The 17747-nt window shown below is 44.2% G+C and overlaps 1 protein-coding gene across 2 annotated transcripts in view; it reads right to left on the reverse strand.

The window, feature by feature from the left end:
- GALK2 (galactokinase 2) overlaps window positions 1-17230 on the reverse strand; it is a 72908-nt gene extending 55678 nt beyond the window's left edge. For both annotated transcript variants that reach the window (XM_044979822.1, XM_044979821.1), the window contains exons 1-3: window positions 17081-17230; window positions 11993-12081; window positions 7508-7631 (exon numbers count right to left, since the gene is read on the reverse strand). In XM_044979822.1, the coding sequence (XP_044835757.1) occupies window positions 7508-7631; window positions 11993-12081; window positions 17081-17133 (266 nt within the window). In that variant the 5' untranslated portion in view covers window positions 17134-17230. The remainder of the gene's footprint in view (window positions 1-7507; window positions 7632-11992; window positions 12082-17080) is intronic.
- Between the last annotated feature and the right edge of the window lie 517 nt (window positions 17231-17747).

Consider the following 17747-nt stretch of genomic DNA (forward strand, 5'->3'; position numbering starts at 1 on the left):
GATAGATTTCACGCAGCATGCGCTCTCTATCTCCTTCAGTGCCCGTCCTCACGGTGATCTCGCTAGGAGACTCATGCATCTAAGTAGTGGAATTACTGTTATGGTGCGCCTGGTCCAAAGTATTTTTAATAAATCCACGGACAGACGGCATAGCACAGACTCAGCACGCAGCTGCGTGACGAGCGTAACGGAAAGCCAAAGAATCAAATGGACGCTCATGGAGGGAGGGGGGAATGAGGACGCAAGGTATCCCACAGTTCCTGCTGTCTCCGAAAATCATTTGCATTCTTGGATGAGCTCCAAATGCTTCTAGGGTCAAACACAGTGTCTGCGGTGGGTCAGAGCATAGTTCGGCAATTTGCGCACACACCCCACCCACCACCAGAAGTGAAAACAATCCTCTGTTGACTCTTTTACATGTCACCCTATCTTTACTGAATGCTGCAGATAGACGCGATGGTGCAGCACTCAACACCAACATCCTTGCTCCCCCACGCTATGGATGGCTGATGGTACAAAAAGATGGGTATCCGTCCTCATCATCAGCCTATTGGCACATGGGGCAGTGCAAAAGGGCTGGTAACCATGCCGACTAGCATCAGTAAGGTCGATCAAGGGCGCCTGTCCCTAATTTTTCATGGCGGATGGTGCAATATGGCTGGTAACCGTCCTCATCATTGCAACAGGGGGCTGAGCTCCATCAGCCCCCACCCTTCATTGTAAATAAAAGATTCAATTGCCCCTGGACTAGCAGAGGGATGATGGGCTCCTTCATCCACACTCCTTAATGTCCTGCCTGGACTATCATTGCAGCTGGAGGCTTCCTTCCACTCATTTCTCACAAACAAGTCACTGTGTCTTATTCCTGCATTCTTTATTACTTCATCACACAAGTGTTGGGACAATGGTATGGTAGCCCAGGAAGGCTGGGGTAAGAACGGAATGAACAGGTGGTGTTGTTGCAGGAGCACCCTCTGTGAATAGCATACAGCTCATAATTTATGCAGGATCGGACACAGAGCAGCTGTGCTCTCTGGTTCTATGATACAGTGGTTCTCTAGTACACTTGCCCATAATCTAGGCAGGACTGATTCTATTTTTAGATACCAAAAAGGAGGGATTGACTCAGGGAGTCATTCCCAATTTTTGCTTTTGCGCCCCTGGCTGCTCGGCCAGGGGCACTTATGACAGCACCAAATGGGGCAGTGCAAAAGGACAGGTAACCATGCCCATCTTATTACCATCTTATTACCAATTTATGGTATGGTAGATGGTACAATATGGCTGGTAACCATCTCTGCTGTCATGCAAAAGCAAAAGCATGCTGCTGTGTAGCGCTGCTGGCCCGCCTCTGTCAGCGGCATCTAGTACACATACGGTGACATACACAAAAGGCAAAACAGTGTCCATGGTTGCCACGCTATGGCGTATGCCAGGGCAATTCTGGGAAAACGGGCTTGAAATGATTGTCTGCCGTTGCTTTCCCGGAGGAAGGAATGACTGGCGACATTTACCCAGAATCCACCGCGAAAATTATTTGTACCCCAGCAGGCACAGGGGTCTCAACCCAGAATTCACAGAGACAGCCTAGACTCAGTTAATTGTTCACAAAAATGTTTCTTTGCAAGGAATTCACTCCCTGTTTCCCATCTCACAGCTTCCACTGTCTCCAGATCTGCCACAGCATCCCCCTCGCAGAGGCTGGCAAAGATTAGGCGGCGAAAGAAAAAGACAAGGGACAAGATGTTCGAGGAACGTATGGGCTGCTACCTAGCAGAGGCGGACCAGCAGAGCCAGTGGAGGGAGACCGTCTCTCTGTGCCAGCGCTCACACAGCGAACGGGAGGAGCTGTGGTGTGAGGAAGACAAGCAGGCGACTGAAACGCTGCTTGGACTAGTGAGGGAGCAAACGGACACGCTCAGGCGCCTTGTGGATGTTCTGCAGGACCGCAGGAGGACAGAGACACCCTGCAGTGTATCTGCAACCGCACTCCCCTGCCACAAAGTCCCATACCCCCCTCACCGAAAATAATCAGGAGGAGGGGCGGCCGGGGACGTGAATACTGTCACTGCACCACAGCACAGTGCTCAAGTACCCAAAAGCTCTCATACCCTACATTTGCCGAAGTCCTTCACTTCCAGACTCACAGTAGTCCCAATCCCAGTCCCATCCCCTAACTGTCTACTTAATTAATAAAAATGCTTTGCTGTTAATTACTGTTTCCGTTATGTTTTTTCAAAGAAGACTGTGTTTGAATGGGGGGCGTGGGGAAGGGGGTGGCTAATTGCATAGGACAGTCACCTTTCCCAGGGTACAGACACGGGGGCAGGATCAGCAGCGGGTCACACACACGGTGCAGTCAGTAGGCACCCTGGTCGTTATGGGAGGTGGTTTCCAGGATCTGTGTGGGCGGGGGAGATGTGACTTTGCAGCGGGGGAGGGCGGTTACAGATCTTATACAGCGGTCCTTGTCCTGGACCGCTGAGTCACGCAGCTGAGGAATCTGTATCCGTCCTCCTCCACCACAAGGTCACATATCTGCCCGCACACAGAATTCCATAAAGAGGGATGGCAGGCTCCGTTGAAAGAAGCATTCCGGCACTGCGGACCGCTCTAGGAGCAGGAGCCTGTCATTCCTTGAGTTTAGAGGCGGTCTTTACATCACCGCACACCCTACCCAGCACAGTCTGCATCCCAGTTTCAACCCTTTCACGAAAAGTCATGAATAAAGAAACCTTTGTTAAGTAATAATGGGACATGTATTTTATTTTTACACGTGTGCTGGAAGTGGGGGTAACGGGGTGAACGGGGTATGTAACCGAAGAGGAGAGTCAACAGTCAGTGGGTAAAGAAACAGGGGCAGGTTCAGCTTCTCTGTAAAGAAACTGAACAGTCACAGGTCACGCTGCTCGCTGCTCGCTGGTATTTGAAGAGTTCCTTGTCGCTGTCCCAGGCGCCTGTATAGGGCTTCATGAGCAAGTGCATTAGCGGGCAGGCTGGGTCCCCGAGGATGACTATAGGCATCTGCACATCCACAACAGTTATTTCGTGGTCCGGGAAGAAACTACCTTCCTGCAGGCGTCTGAGCAGCCCACAGTTCCTGAAAACACACGCATCATGAACCTTGCCCGGCCACCCGACGTTGATGTTTGTAAAACGTCCCCTATGGTCCCCCAGTGCTTGCAGCACCATTGAAAAGTAGCCCAATTTCTCATCAGCTGACTGTGGAAGACGTGGACGATAAAGTGCGAGGAGGAGAAAACGGCGATGATCGCAGCGGGCTCCATGCTTGCAGTGCTGTGGCGTCCGCGCTGTCACTGACCAGAAAAGTGCACGAACAGATTGCCCGCTGGCGCTTTCAAGGAGGGAGGGAGGGAGGTTGTGATTGACGGTTCAATGACGACACTTACCCAAAACCACCCTCGACACATTTCTCCCCCCAGCAGGCATTGGGGGCTCTACCCAGCATTCCAATGGGCAGCGGGGACTGCGGGAACTGTGGGATAGCTTCCCACAGTGCACCGCTTCCAAAGTCGACGCTGGCCCCGTGAATGTGGACTCAGAAATTCGAATTAGTGTATTTAGTATGGATACACAAATTCGACTTCATAAGGTCGAATCCACAAATTCGAACTAAGTTGATTCGAAATAGTCTTGTAGTGTAGACAAGGCCTTAGTCTCCTGGCTGGTATGAAACAGTGGCAGACACTCTGCTCCCCCTTTGAAGAGTCTACTCCCAGCAGTGGCACCAGATTTTCAGAGTCTTTGCTAGCATTGTACTTGGTCACTGCATTTCTAGTCTGGAATGTATGACCTAGTTCTAACCAAGGTTACGGTTTCAGCTCTCATGCTTAGAATTCACTAACTTTATTTTTTCATTTGTGTCTTCAAGTCCAACATTAATTGAATTCAATCTTTACAGCAATTTGGAAAGGTTAACATTAAAAGGAACAACATAGCTTGCCACATGATGTACAATCTGCTATGATTTCAAGCTCAACTATACACAACAGTACCATTTAATGGGCCCTTGTGAGAAAGGCAACATTAAAATACTTGTAGACAGTTAACACCAAGATGGGGAGGGTGGTTAGTTAGGGTGGTACAGAGGGTTTAAGTAGAAGCAATGAGATGAGATTAAGATAGAGGAAATTCAGGCTGGATATCAGAGATCTATCAGATTGTGGAATAGTCTCCTAGAGGAAGAGGTGAAAGCCCATCACTCATGACTTTTGAACACACAAAAAAAGCTAAGCTATTGGAACAACAGAAGAGAAAATGTTTGTCTGGAGTGATAAGAAACATGCCATTGCTGGGTTCATTTAAATTTGTTTTCTGGATAAGCCCCCCAAAAATCAGGGATGACAATCAGTGTGTCTAAGTTGTTGTTGTCTGTCATAGGAAGTAGATTTGAAGTCCTTTTATCTCCAAAATAAACATCTATCAGATTTTTTTTGTACCTTTCATTCTTTATATGACAAAGCAAAACAGTAAAAATTATATGGTTACATTTCCTGGCTGTTGGGATAAAGGAAAATTATGACTTCTTGGAGTGCACAATGCTAATTTTTGAAACCTCCTCAAACGGGAAATACAAGAGAAGTTGGCTTTTTATTTGCTAAGTGTCACAGAGGCATAAGTCCTTGCCAAGCTTGATTCAATATAGTTTAAATAAAAAGGGGGGAACCCATTTGTAAAATGAACAATGACACTACAAAGATTTGACGTTTTAAAGCTACTCTGAAAATTACATCAATACTGAAACCATTTCTTAGGACTCTTTTGAGCAATTTGATTCTTGTTTTAGCTGCAGTGGTTTTTGCATTTCTGTAGCTTACCAGTTACAGATCTAAACTCTTATTTAGAGGATACTCAGTCTGAGCCTGAAACTGCAAGGTACTGAGGGTCTCTAAGAAGTTGATCGGCTTCCCCAACACTCACTGAAGTCTATGGTACCTTGCAGGAGCAGAGCCATTATTCCTTTCTCTATCCTCTTGCTACTGGCTTTGGTCATAGCTGGGGAAATTGAAGAACACCTGGTACACATAAACAGTGCATTAGAATACTGTCCTCCCACAATGATTCAGGTGCAGGTAAGAACCTCTGCAGTCAAGGAGGAGGAAGTAGAATTTCCCCCTCATTGCTAAAGTGAAGCTTATGAGTTTTATTTGCAGGTCATCTTTAAAACTCAAACTTAAGGAAGCACAGTATACTGGAAAGTGATGTCCATGTATACAAATAGAAGGACTGACAATGTCTACACAGCATTTTGGAGCAAGCGAGAGTGAGCCTCCCAGACGGGGTTGACAGACTTGGGAGACTCCCTCTTGTTTGCTCCAAAATGCAGCCCAAACTCCAGTCCAAGCCACAAGTTAAAAACAGTGTCTATACGGCTATTTTTAGAGCACTAGCATGAGCCCTGCTAGACCATGTCTGTTGACACTGGCTGAGCAGCTCGCTCCCACTTGCTCCAAAATGCTGTGTAGACATACTCAATGTGGACAAAAGCGCTACAATGACATCACTCAGTAGGTTCGTCATGGCACACCCAAATCAGCCCGCTTATTGACACATACTTCTGCCCTTGCCACATGCACAGCTAAGGCACTTTACTCATGCACACACCATCCAATATATTTGACCTGTCACTAGCAATTTTTCTGTTTATGACACGGATTGATCAAATCATACTTTATCTCTCTTTAATCCATGATGACACTGTCAGAGAATGCTTGGGAAAATTAACCTCTGCTGCAAGGTTAGATTCCAGAATTCATATATCTGTATATAAAGTACAGAGGAGCTTGCTTGTACAGTGAGAAATGTCCATGTGGTTGAGGGTTTGTTGGGTTTTTTTGTTGGTTTTTTTTATCTTAAATGCTATTTAAATCTTGTTTCTTCTGGACAATTTGGCTCTCTGCAGCAGGATTTCATCACCTTGTCTACTGAAGCTTCAGTCTGTTATCTCAAGTTTAGGAACCCTTTACTAATGACTCTTTGATTTCCTGAATACAAGGCTTTCCTACTGTGCCATGAGATGGATACCCAGCTGATGGCTATTATCCTGTAGTATTTCCCCAATCCCTTTGAAGTTTGGTCAGGATAGTCTCTATCCTCATATTCTTTACTATAGTGGCATTAGACTAGTGAAACCTCAAAAGGTTGCACAGTTTTTGAATAGTCCTTTGGTCCAACTGATATCAAAGTACACCTTGTCAGCAGAGAAGCTTTTACAGTCTGAAAAGGTAACTCTTTGCAACTTGTTCTGTTATCACTTTCCTAAAAGTTAATACTTACGAGTACAAAGGGTTTGAAACACTGTGAAACATTTCAGCAGTCTGTAAACTCAAGGTTGAGCTAAGAAAGGGTAACTCTATGGAGACTTGTGGTTATCCCTCATTAGCAAAGGGCACATGCCTTTCATTCAGCATATGCATAAACCCTAGCTCTGTGATAGATTGGTAAAAAAAAGACACAGCAGCTCAAAGGCAATTGTTGATAGCAAAATGCTCAAAAGTGTTGAAAGATATATTCCTTTTTGCTTTTAACCAGGAGGGCCACAGTGAAGCGGAGATGCTGTCTGTTGTATGCAGAAAGCTCTCCTAAGCCAAAACCATATGAGTTCAAATAGAAGCCAAAAGAGCTACAAAAATATATTGATTGTGCATGCTATTTTAATTCAAGAACTATAATTCTAGGTTTAGTTTCAATTGTACTTGTTTTAATAGGGGGCTATTTAAGTTCTTATTTGCTGTGCCAAGCCCTGGCTCAAAAACCAGTCTAGTCAAAGTGCTTAATTTTTCTGTCACTGCTTCATTCAGCACCTATCAAAACAGCTTTTCCCCTGCAAATATAACATGGCCCTAGAAGTCATGTAGCATCTGAATGTAAGGAGAGTGGTAATCAACTTAAACAACAGGCCTATTTTAATTCTGGAATCCCTCCCTCTCAACAGTCAAACCTGCAATGAAAAGGTTTCTGAATTTTGTAGGTCAAAGCGGCCTTCTGAGAGAAGTGCTGTGCTGGGGAAACCTGAACAGAGAGGTGGAGGAGAGAAGCAGTAAACCTCACCCTCTCAGACAGTATATATAGCGTAACTAGAACCAGTGACATTCCATCTGATTAGATTTTGTACCACTGAGAAAATTGTTGTAGTATTTATAGAAATTCACATACACCTTTGCTATACCATTTTATACAATTAATCTCTAAGTATATCATCGCATGCTGTGAGCCTGTCAGATTTCACAAGCTAAACAGGGTCAGATTGGGCCAGTGTCGAAGGGAACATTTCAAGCAGCACCTGGTTTCTAAAGGAAGTACTGTTGGTGCTTCAGTAGGTGGCACTCTGCCCTTTGAGGATCTGTCTGCATACAGATGTTACACTTCTGAAGACACTTACACTGGTTTAAACTTGGCTTTTATAACTTTTATCTTGCAACTGTGGTGCAATTAGATGATGAGTGCATTATAAATTAGTATAAGAAATAAATAAATTAATACTTACGAGTACAAAGGGTTTGTATTGGCTAGTTGGACAACTTGAGTGTTTACAGGTTCAACAGCTATAAGTATGTCTTGTTCTATAGCCATAGGGAGCACAGCATATCCACAGTAGTCTATATGTTCTCCTAGAAAACAACAACATAATAACAGAAAATTAACAGCATTTTGGAATAATCTTTGATTAAGAACACTTTACTAGATGCCCCAAAAGCCCACAATTGAGGACGAAGGCCATATGGATTAAAAAAATGACCTAGATTACAAGGAAAATGAAGGAAGTGATAAAAAACAATAATGAAACCTATAACTAATACAAGTTGTTAGTCATGAATATAAATCAGAAGCTAAGAATTGTAGATAACAGTTAAGGGAAGCAAAGGGACACACAGAGAAATCTGGGGCTAGCAGAGGTAAGGACAATAAGGAGTTTTTAAGTATATTGGGAACAAAAAGAATCCTGACAATAGTATTGGTCCATTACTAGATGGAAATGGTAGAATTATTAATAATAATGCAGAAAAGACAGAAGTATTCAATAAATATTTCTGTTCTGCATTTGGGAAAATAACAGATAATGATAAAATTCTTTCCATTCCACTAGTATCTCAGGAGGATGTTAAACAGCAGCTACTAAAGTTAGACATTTTAAAATCATTAAATCCAGATAACTTGCATCAAAGAATTGTAAAAGAGGAGCTCGCTGAACCATTAATGTTGATTTTCAGTAAGTCTTGGAACACTGGGGAAGTTCCAGAAGACTGGAAGAAAAGAAAGCTAATGTTGTGCCAACATTATAAGCATGTCAGTCTGACATTGATCCTGGGCAAGATAATGGAGCAGCTGATACAGGACTCAGTTAATAAAGAATTAAAGGAGGGTAATATATATAATGCCAATCAACATGGGTTTATGGAAAATAGATCCTGTCAAACTAAACTGGTATCTTTTTTTGAGGAGATTACAAGTTTGTTTGATAATGATAATATAATAGACTTCTGTAAGATGTTTTACTTGTACTAAATGACATTTGATGGAAACAAAAGTAGAATGATATAAAATTAACATGACACCATTAAATGGATTAAAATTTGGCTAAATGGTAGATCTCAAAATATAATTGTCTACGGAGAATCATCGTCAAGTAGGTGTATTTCTGGTGGGCTTTCAGTAATCTGTTCTTGCCCCTGTGCCATTTGACATTTTTATCAGTGACCAGGAAGAAAACATAAAATCATCACTGATAAAGTTTGAAAATTATACAAAAATTGGGGGGAGTGGTAAATAATGAAAAGGACAGGTCACTAATACAGAGTGATCTGGATTGCTTGGTAAACTTGGCACAAGCAAACAATATGTGTTTTAATTCAGCAAAACATAAATGTGTACATCTAGAAACAAAGAATGTACGCCATCCTTACAGGAAGCGAGAAGCAGTAACTCTGAAAAAAAATTGAGGGTCATGGTGGATAATCTTTTGAACATGAGCTCCCAGTGTGATTCTGTGGCCAAAAGGACTAATGCAATCTTGGGATGCATAAACAGGGGAATCTCAAGTCAGAGTAGAGAGGTTATTTTACTTCTGGCACTGGTGCAACTACTGCTGAAATATTGTGTCCAGCTCTGATGTCCACAGTTCAAGCAGGATGTTGATCAATTGGAGAGGGTTCAGAGAATAGCCACGAGAACGCTTAAAGGATTAGAAAACCAGCCTTATAATGATAGACTCAAGGTGCTCAGTCTATTTAGCTGAACAAAGAGAAGGTTAAGGGGTGACTTGTTTACATGGGGAACAAACATTTAATAATGGGCTTTTCAATCTAGCAGAGAGAAAGGTATAACATGATCCAATGGCTGAAGTTGAAGCTAGACACATTTGGATTGGAAATAAGGTGAACATTTTTAATAGTAATGTCATGGTGTCAAGGTGAATTCTCTATCACTGGCAATATTGAAATCAAGATTGGATTTTTTTTAAAAGCTATATTTAAGGAATTATTTTAGGGAAGTTCTAGGGCTTGTATAATATAGAAGTTCAGACTAGATGATAACAAAGGCCCCTTCAGGCTTTGGAATCTATGACTCAGCAGCAAAAGAAGAAACATCCTTGATTCTAATGGCCAGTGTAGGAGTGCAGAATTGCTTTATGTCCTAGACCAGGGTTTCTCAAACAGGGGTCGCCGCTTGTGTAGGGAAAGCCCCTGGCGGGCAGGGCTGGTGTGTTTACCTGCCCTGTCTGCAGGTCTGGCCAATCGCGGCTCCCACTGGCCGCGGATCACTGCTCCAGGCCAATGGGAGCTGCTGGAAGCGGCATGGGCCGAGGGACTCCACTGCTTCCAGCTGCTCCCATTGGCCCGGAGCAGCGATCCACAGCCAGTGGGAGCCGCGATCGGCCAGACCTACGGACAAGGCAGGTAAACACACTGGCCCAGCCCGGCCCACCAGGGGCTTTCCCTACACAAGCGGCGACCCCTCTTTGAGAAACCCTGTCCTAGACAATTTTTGCCAATCATTTCAGAATATACTTTACAGCTCTTATTGTTAAAATCCCAACTGATAGACTGTTCTGCACTTCTTAAATTTTATACTAATGCACCAAAGCTTTACATTTCTATAATGTTTTTTGTAACCTTCATTTCTTTTTAAATCTTTATGTTCTTTAACAAAACTACAAGGTGATAGATGGACTGTTATCTGGCAGTTAGAGCAGGAAGACTATTTGTGCTTGATATGTAACTGGTAAAATTAGCAAGACAAGCAAGTTAAATTATTTCCATTTCACCTGTGGTTAGCATACCGCAAAGATAAATGCAATACATAATTCCCCTTCCCGTGACATCTTCTGCTCATCTGAATGATTCATCACTCACGGCATAAGGCTCATGCAGGAATTCATTTTTCATACCATATCTGGACTTCTCCCAGGAAAATACTAATATTTAAATCATCATTCATACAATTGTTCATAACATACAAAATAAAGAAAATGGACATAGCAAGTACCTTCTCTTCAGGCAACATCTGTTCCCCACTTTAATTATATATGACAGATGTGCATAGAAACATCAAGGTGTAAATTTTAATTGACTGCACAGCAGGCTAATTAATGTTTGTAATGTGTATGTGATGGCTGTACAACCCCCACACTGGGCCCAAAGGGGTTAAAGGACAATACTGGCCTCACGTAGACCTGTCCCTCCAGACCTGTAAAGCATGCTCTAGCTGGAGAGGAAGCTTAAAAAGGAGCAACACAACTCAGTCAGTGAGAGGCTGGGGAGGAAGAATCTGAAGGCTCCTGGACAAGGGTGCTGAAAAAGCCTCCCTATGGGGAATAACGGCACGCTGAGTCCAGTTGGGACTGACAGTTTAGTTGTCTTTTGTTTTGTTATGTTATATTGGCGCCTTGGAGGAGAGACAGATGGTAGGAGGTGACGCAGAGAGGGTAACTTGGAGGGCACTCCATGGTGCTGGACACTGCTGAATCTCATAGGGCTCTGGGTAGGAGCCGGTGCAGTGGGAAAGCCCAAGGTCTCCTACCCTGCTGCAGGTGAGGCATAAGCCACATTCCACTCTCACTCCCGCTCTGATAAGAAAAGGGCAAGGACATTGCAACCTGAGGGGAAACTAAACCCACCCTCAGGTGAAGAACTGGACAGAAAGGCCTTCGTACTGAGAGGCGATACTGGGTGCACTACCTGCTAGACCACCTGGCCCTCTGAGAGCTCTACTGCACTGTATTTGCCATGATCTATAGCAAAAACTTTCACTGAGAAAGGTGCCTGACTGGCTTATTTTACAGAGAACTGAACTCTAGGCAGGGCATGATCATAAAATAAAAATGGGTGTCTCCAGAATGAAGCCACATTTAAAAAAATAGGTATGAAATAACCATATTTACTCTCCAGACCAACCTACTATTCTAATCTCTATGGGCTCAACTGTGTGGAATTTCTATAGAATGAGGGAGGGAAAACTATGGCAGAACATTTCCAGCTCTCATCAAAATGTAGTACTCTGCCAGGATGCATCACTATGTCTGAAAATTTGAACTATGGTGGTGAGAAAAGATGTGGGTCGATTTCAAAATACCATCTTACAAATTTCAACTGCATCCCAGACCTGCCTGAGACTGAGCTGCAGAAACCATGGTAGGGAAATGAGCCCTAAACCTGACCAGGAAAGACATTTTTAGGCACTGATTCAGAAAAGCATTTATGTCCTTAAGTCCATCCCTATTCAAGATGGCACTTAAAATATAAAGTTAAGCATGTTGTGAATAAAGATGCTGTCCTGAATTGTGACCTTAATGTGAACTACAGGTTGTAATAATATGCAGTTAAAAGCTAATGAAGTAATATTTTCTCCTTCCCATTTATGACTTCACGTCAAGCACAGGCACCTCTTGACCAAAAATAAAAAGAACACAGTCAGTTAGGTTGTATGTTTGGAACTTGCCATAAATTTAAAGAAAATAATATTCTCCTTTTACCTATTAAGTTGACTCGCCCTGGTGCACGAGCATAAAACTTGGGAGCCGATCCAAATTTGGAAATAAATATCTTCTTCAGCTTCAGCAATCTGAAAGGCAGGTTGGAATCCTTTAGAAGGAATACATTGGAAAACGCAGGATATCCATGCACCCCTGCGGCCCGGAAGAAGCTAGTGCCTGTGAAATTGTCTGTTCATGATCACACTACCCTCCTTCTGCCAGCACTGCGCATCCCCACCAACTCGGGTTGTCAAAGGCAGCAACAGGCGATGTAAGCAACTACATTGACCTAAGTACTACGCCTCTTGTGGACGTGGAGTAGTTATTAGGGTGGCATAGCAGGTGCGTTAAGTCGTCAGGAGGACATTGTAGTGTAGACACTTACGCAACTGTCTTACGTTGACCTAACTCTCTAGTGTAGACCACGCCTAAGTCCAGCTTGCCTGGGTGGCAAGATAGACTGGAATGTCTGTGACTCCATGGTAAGACTGTTATAATGTTTTAGGAGTTCACACTTGTTATTGGGTTGGTGAAATCTAATTATGGAACACACAACCAATTTGGGATCTCTTCCCTGATTCTTGACAGTCTGCCCTGAGGCTGGCACTCACGGTCATGAACCACTCCAGACAGTGTGATAATTCCTACATTTTCAAAAGCAACATCAATGTTTGGACACCCAACTTAAAAATCCCTAAAGGGGAGGTGATTTTCAGAATCTAGGTGCTCTGCCCTTCTGAAAATCAGGGCACTTTAATGTGTCTTAAATTTGTCAAAAACCGAAATATCTAGAATCAGTAGCAAGTTTTGAAAATTTAGGCACTGGTGTCCCAGCAACTTTTAGAAAGAAGTTATTGTGGCATAGAGAAGATCAGACATTAGGAAAATGATAGAAAGAAAAGGGAGAAAGGAAAGTTACTATTTCATAGAAATATTGGATTAAATAATACTTTGCACTTCTATGGCACCTTCCATCTGAGCATTTCCAGGTATTTTACAATTTTTTAATTAAATCTCCCAACACCTATGTGAGGTAAGTATATTTATTCCCATTTTACAGATGAGAAAACTGAGCCAAAGAAATGTTAAGCAGCTTGCCTATGCTCACCAAATAAGTGAGTGGCAGGAACAGAACCCTGGAGTCCTGACTCTCGACCTTCTGCTCTAAACACCACACAACAATCCCCCTGCCAAACTTTAATTTCATGTTGTGCTAAACCACAGTCAAATCAGCTGTTTTTCCAAAATTGCATATGCTACCCCTTCCATAGGAGTGGAGCCCGTAGAGATACTACTGCTATGGATTTGTGGGGTTTAGTTGGAGATAGGTCTGGAGTCAAATTGACAAAAATCAAAATAATAAAACCAATTTCTGAATATATAATTATGTACAAATACATGCATGCAAAAAAATATAAATACCATGTCTTAAGCATCAGCCTGTATTTCCCCCACGACTTATACAGCCAATACCTTCTGTACAGTGTTCCAGCAATTGTCCCAAATGGTTTTCTCAAATTTTCCTCTGATTTTACCTCATAGCACGAAAGTTTCATTGGAAATAAAGATTTGAAAAATCACTGTTTTATAAGACTGTGAAGAATGCTAGCTCACTTCCTGTGTTTGTAAACAAGTGATTCCCTGAGTATCACAGCAAGGACAGTGAGTGGGTGGATGGAGGGTGAGAAGGGGCTAAGTCATTATCCTAGTGCAGCACAAGCAGCTGTAATTATTGACATGATAGTGAGTCACATCAAAACAACTTTGAAGCAATGTTGGTTACAAATCAGCCCGTTAACTTGCTTTAATGGCAGCAGCAAATTAAAAAAGCTGAAGTGCAAGAAGCCAAGTAAGGATAAAGGAGAAACAATCTTTAAACATAATGTCATGAAATGGCTATTACACTGCTGCTTCAAAAACCTTTCGGTTTCTGAGGAAATGGGTGGCTCCCAGGCATCTAGCCAATTCAATGTATTTTGTAGCCCCTCTCCTAAGAACAAATGCTGTAGCATGCTCTGGAAGGATGCCCTAGACTGGAGCATCAAACTTAGTCAATGCAAAGAGTGAGCAGGAGTAGCAATGAAAAGAAAAAAAAAAGATGTTATGACACTTCACATTAGATTAACTTTAGTTTGTGTCCCTTTGTAAACTTTGTACCATTGTCTTAATCCATATTCTAAATATTTTAGCAAATCAAGAATTCTCTAGTCATAAAGCTGTACAGGATACCGCCATGTCTTGTGAATTATTTATTAGACCTTTCTGCACTTTAATTGCTTACAAATGAAAACATAGGAATTGCCGTGCTAGATTAGACCAGTGGTCAATCTAATCCAGTATTCTGTTTTGAAAGTGGGCAGTACCTGATACTTTGGAGGGATATGCAAGAAACCTCCTGATAGACAGTGTCTCCAGAGGGAAAGAGTCTTCCTATCCCTCTTCAGTTGGTGGTTGGCTTATGCCTTGAAGAAAAATATTATCCTATTATATCTCCAAATGTTCTCATTTTCCCACGTCTATTTCTTAATTTTGTCACACTTTTCTCTAGTCTTGACTAGCCTATCTTTCTGTTGTCATCTGCAAATTTTGCCATCTCATTCCACAACCCCTTTTCTGGATCATAATCGTGATACTGCCTCTTGCAAATATGCTACTGTCCATGGGGAAGTTTGCTGGCAGAATGCTAGAAATTATGTTAATATGAGATGCTTGTATTTCCTTGTGTGTCTGTATCCAGAGTGTCTCTTTGGCTTAGAGCTATTTTTATAGTGGTACTGATGTCTAAGGCTATGTCTACACTGTGTACCTTACAATGGCATGGGTGTGCTGCTACAGCCACGCTGTTGTAAGATACGCAGTGTAGATGCTCTGTCGCCGGGAGAGAGCTCTTCTGGAGACAAAATAAAACCACCCCCAACAAGGGATGGATGGTAGCTTCATCGCCGGAAGAGTGTCTCCCACTGACAAAGCGCTGCCCACACCCGTGCTTTTCATCGTTAACACTTTTGTCATTCAGGGGGTGGTTTTTTCACACCTGTGAGTGACACAAGTTTTAATGAAGAAAGTGCAGTGTAGACATACCCTAAGAACAAACAGAGGTAACTGGGATTGATTTGTACTGACTAATTTATTCTCAAGGCCTGGTCTACACTAAAAAATTAAGTCGGTTTATCTACATCAGTCAGGGATATGAAAAATCCACCCCCTTGAGCACCACAGTTAAGCCTACCTAACTCCCTGTGTAGACAGCGCTAGGTCGACAGAAGAATTCTTCCACCTCTCAGTGAGGTGGATTACCTATGCCAACAGGAGATTCCCTCCAGCCAGCATAGGTAATATCTACACTGAAGCACTATCGCACCGCAGCTGTGCCGCAGTAGCATTTTAAGAGTTGACATACCCCAAGATGTATTTTGTAAGCAAGAATAGTCTCATCTATTTGTAGACTTTGGCCAAAATGTTGAAACATGGGTGTTCCATTTAGGTATCTAAATCAGATCTGATTTTTCAGAGTTGCTGAGCAACACAACTCCCATTTGCTTCAGTTTTGCACAGGCAAATTTGAAAACAATGGCCTTTATATGTGAATTAAAATTAAGTGAAACGCAGTGTAATCTGATTGGAGGAGGAACAATTTAGAACACACCTCTTCTCTGAATGCTAACATAAATACAGAGGTTTACGGGACTTGCCCATGCATTCTTCTGCTGCACAATGAGCTTTAGCTTTCCTAATAACACTTCCAAACAGAGCAGGCCTTAGACACAGGGGGATGGAGAGAGGCGGTCCCTCTTTTGTTAAGGAATATTGAAAAGGAAGGTGATGTGGAGTAAATTTTCACTGCCTTTTGGGTTGGCTTTACAATGTTCAGAATTCTAGGGATGACAGGATTGGAGCTTGGAGGGGGGAAGGAGAGAAAGATCAAGGACTGGGTTGCCATCTCACTGCCATAGCAGAAGAGGGGATGGGGAAACCTGAACTGGTTATGAGTTTCCTCCCCCTCTATTCTCCCATCTGGAAGGTGGGGGAGGGATCTGGACTGGTGGCTCTGCTGCCAGTCTCCCAAAGAGATGATGGATTGCACAAAGTCTCCCTTTCCATCTGGCTAGCAGCAGTTTGAGGGTGCCTGGTCACACTAATGGTGACTTTCCTCCCACTCTGGGGGAAGGGCTGGTTAGGGAAATCAGAGTCAGGGTAGCTCCCCAAGTGGCTGCTTGTGCTTACCAGCAGTGGTGCTGGAACAATGTGTACAGTGGGGGTGCTGCGAGCCATTGAACCAAACTGCAAAGCCTGTACATGATGGAAAAAAAAACAGGAGTACTTGTTGTTATATCCTTGGGGCAGCCGGTGTAGGAAGCAATCACTTGAGGCCAGAGAGCAGGCAGCTAACCAAAACCTCCATTTTATTTACAGATATACAGAGAGCTCACCCAGCCGGTTGAAACCGGCTGAGCTAACCCATAATAATCTAACTCAGTTGCCATAGCAACAAAAACCATGACAACCAAATACACAACACTTGTGGCACCTTAAAGACTAACAAATTTATTTTAGCATGAGCTCTCGTGAGCTAAAGCTCACTTCTTCGGATGCTCACGAACGCTCATGCTAAAATAAATTTGTTAGTCTTTAAGGTGCCACAAGTACTCCTGTTTTTTTTGCGGATACAGACTAACACGGCTGCTACTCTGAAACCTGTACATGATGGAAACCACTTCAAGCCAGGGGGTGCAGCCCCCCCCCCCATCCTAGTTCCAGCACCTAGGCCTAGAGGCCGACCCCCCTTCTGGGAACAAACGAAAGGCTTCAGGGTCCAGGGCCGTGGAGCTGGCGCCCTTCAGCGGCACTTGCCGTCACTGCGGGACAGACGAGAGACCGGACCCAGCCCGCACTGGGGACGGCTGCTGCGCCCTCAGCACCGGCCACTGCCCGGCAAAGCCCGCGGGAGACGCAGCCGCTTTGCAGCCCGCGGCCAGCATCAGCAGCGGCTAGTGCCGGGGCCGCTGGATGCGGCAGCCCCTTGCCCAGCTCGCAGGCCGGTCCCCGGCTCTCCCAACGGGCCCGGCTCCAGGCCATACACCCACCCACCTGGGCTGCTCCGCCAGCTGGACTGGGAGGCTGGCGGGGGCGTCCGAGGCCATCCTCGGCCTCGCGGGGCGGCAGAGGCAGCGGCGGCAGCAGGTTGCCTGCGGCCGGGACCGTAGGCTGCTATCACGGGACAAGGACACGTCTCCCTTCCTTCCGGGCTGCCGGGGAGCCCTGCCTCCTCCCCGCCCAGGTCCGGGCGCTCTGGGCAGGGCTTGTGCCGAGCAAGCCCCTGCCCAGACGTCCATCCAGCCGGGTTCGGACAAGCGCCTGAACACCGGCTCCTCCCCACCTGTGTGTCTGGCTTTGCGCCCCGGCTCCTGCCACGGCAGGACGTTGTTTGACGTTGATGTGACAGTAGGAGCGGAGGAGGGTTTGTTTTTAAATGTCTGCACCAATGATGTGTAAGATCTCAGTGAAAGACAAAGCAAATCAGTTCCCAAGGAGAGGGTCTCTCTCCCAGCGAACCAGGACTGACAGCTCTGTGCCTTAATAGCATACAATGTAATTGCAGAGAAGGGAAGCATGACTCAATGTCTCCTCTGAACAAGGACCACGAACAAGGACAGTCCCAGATCTCTCCCCCACAACAAAGCCATGCAGTGAAAACACAAAATAAACATTAACAGAGGAAGCAAAACGCCTTATCCTGAAGGTGTTGGGTTTTTTA

Source organism: Mauremys mutica, chromosome 11, assembly GCF_020497125.1.
Source record: "Mauremys mutica isolate MM-2020 ecotype Southern chromosome 11, ASM2049712v1, whole genome shotgun sequence".
Lineage (NCBI taxonomy): Eukaryota > Metazoa > Chordata > Testudines > Geoemydidae > Mauremys > Mauremys mutica.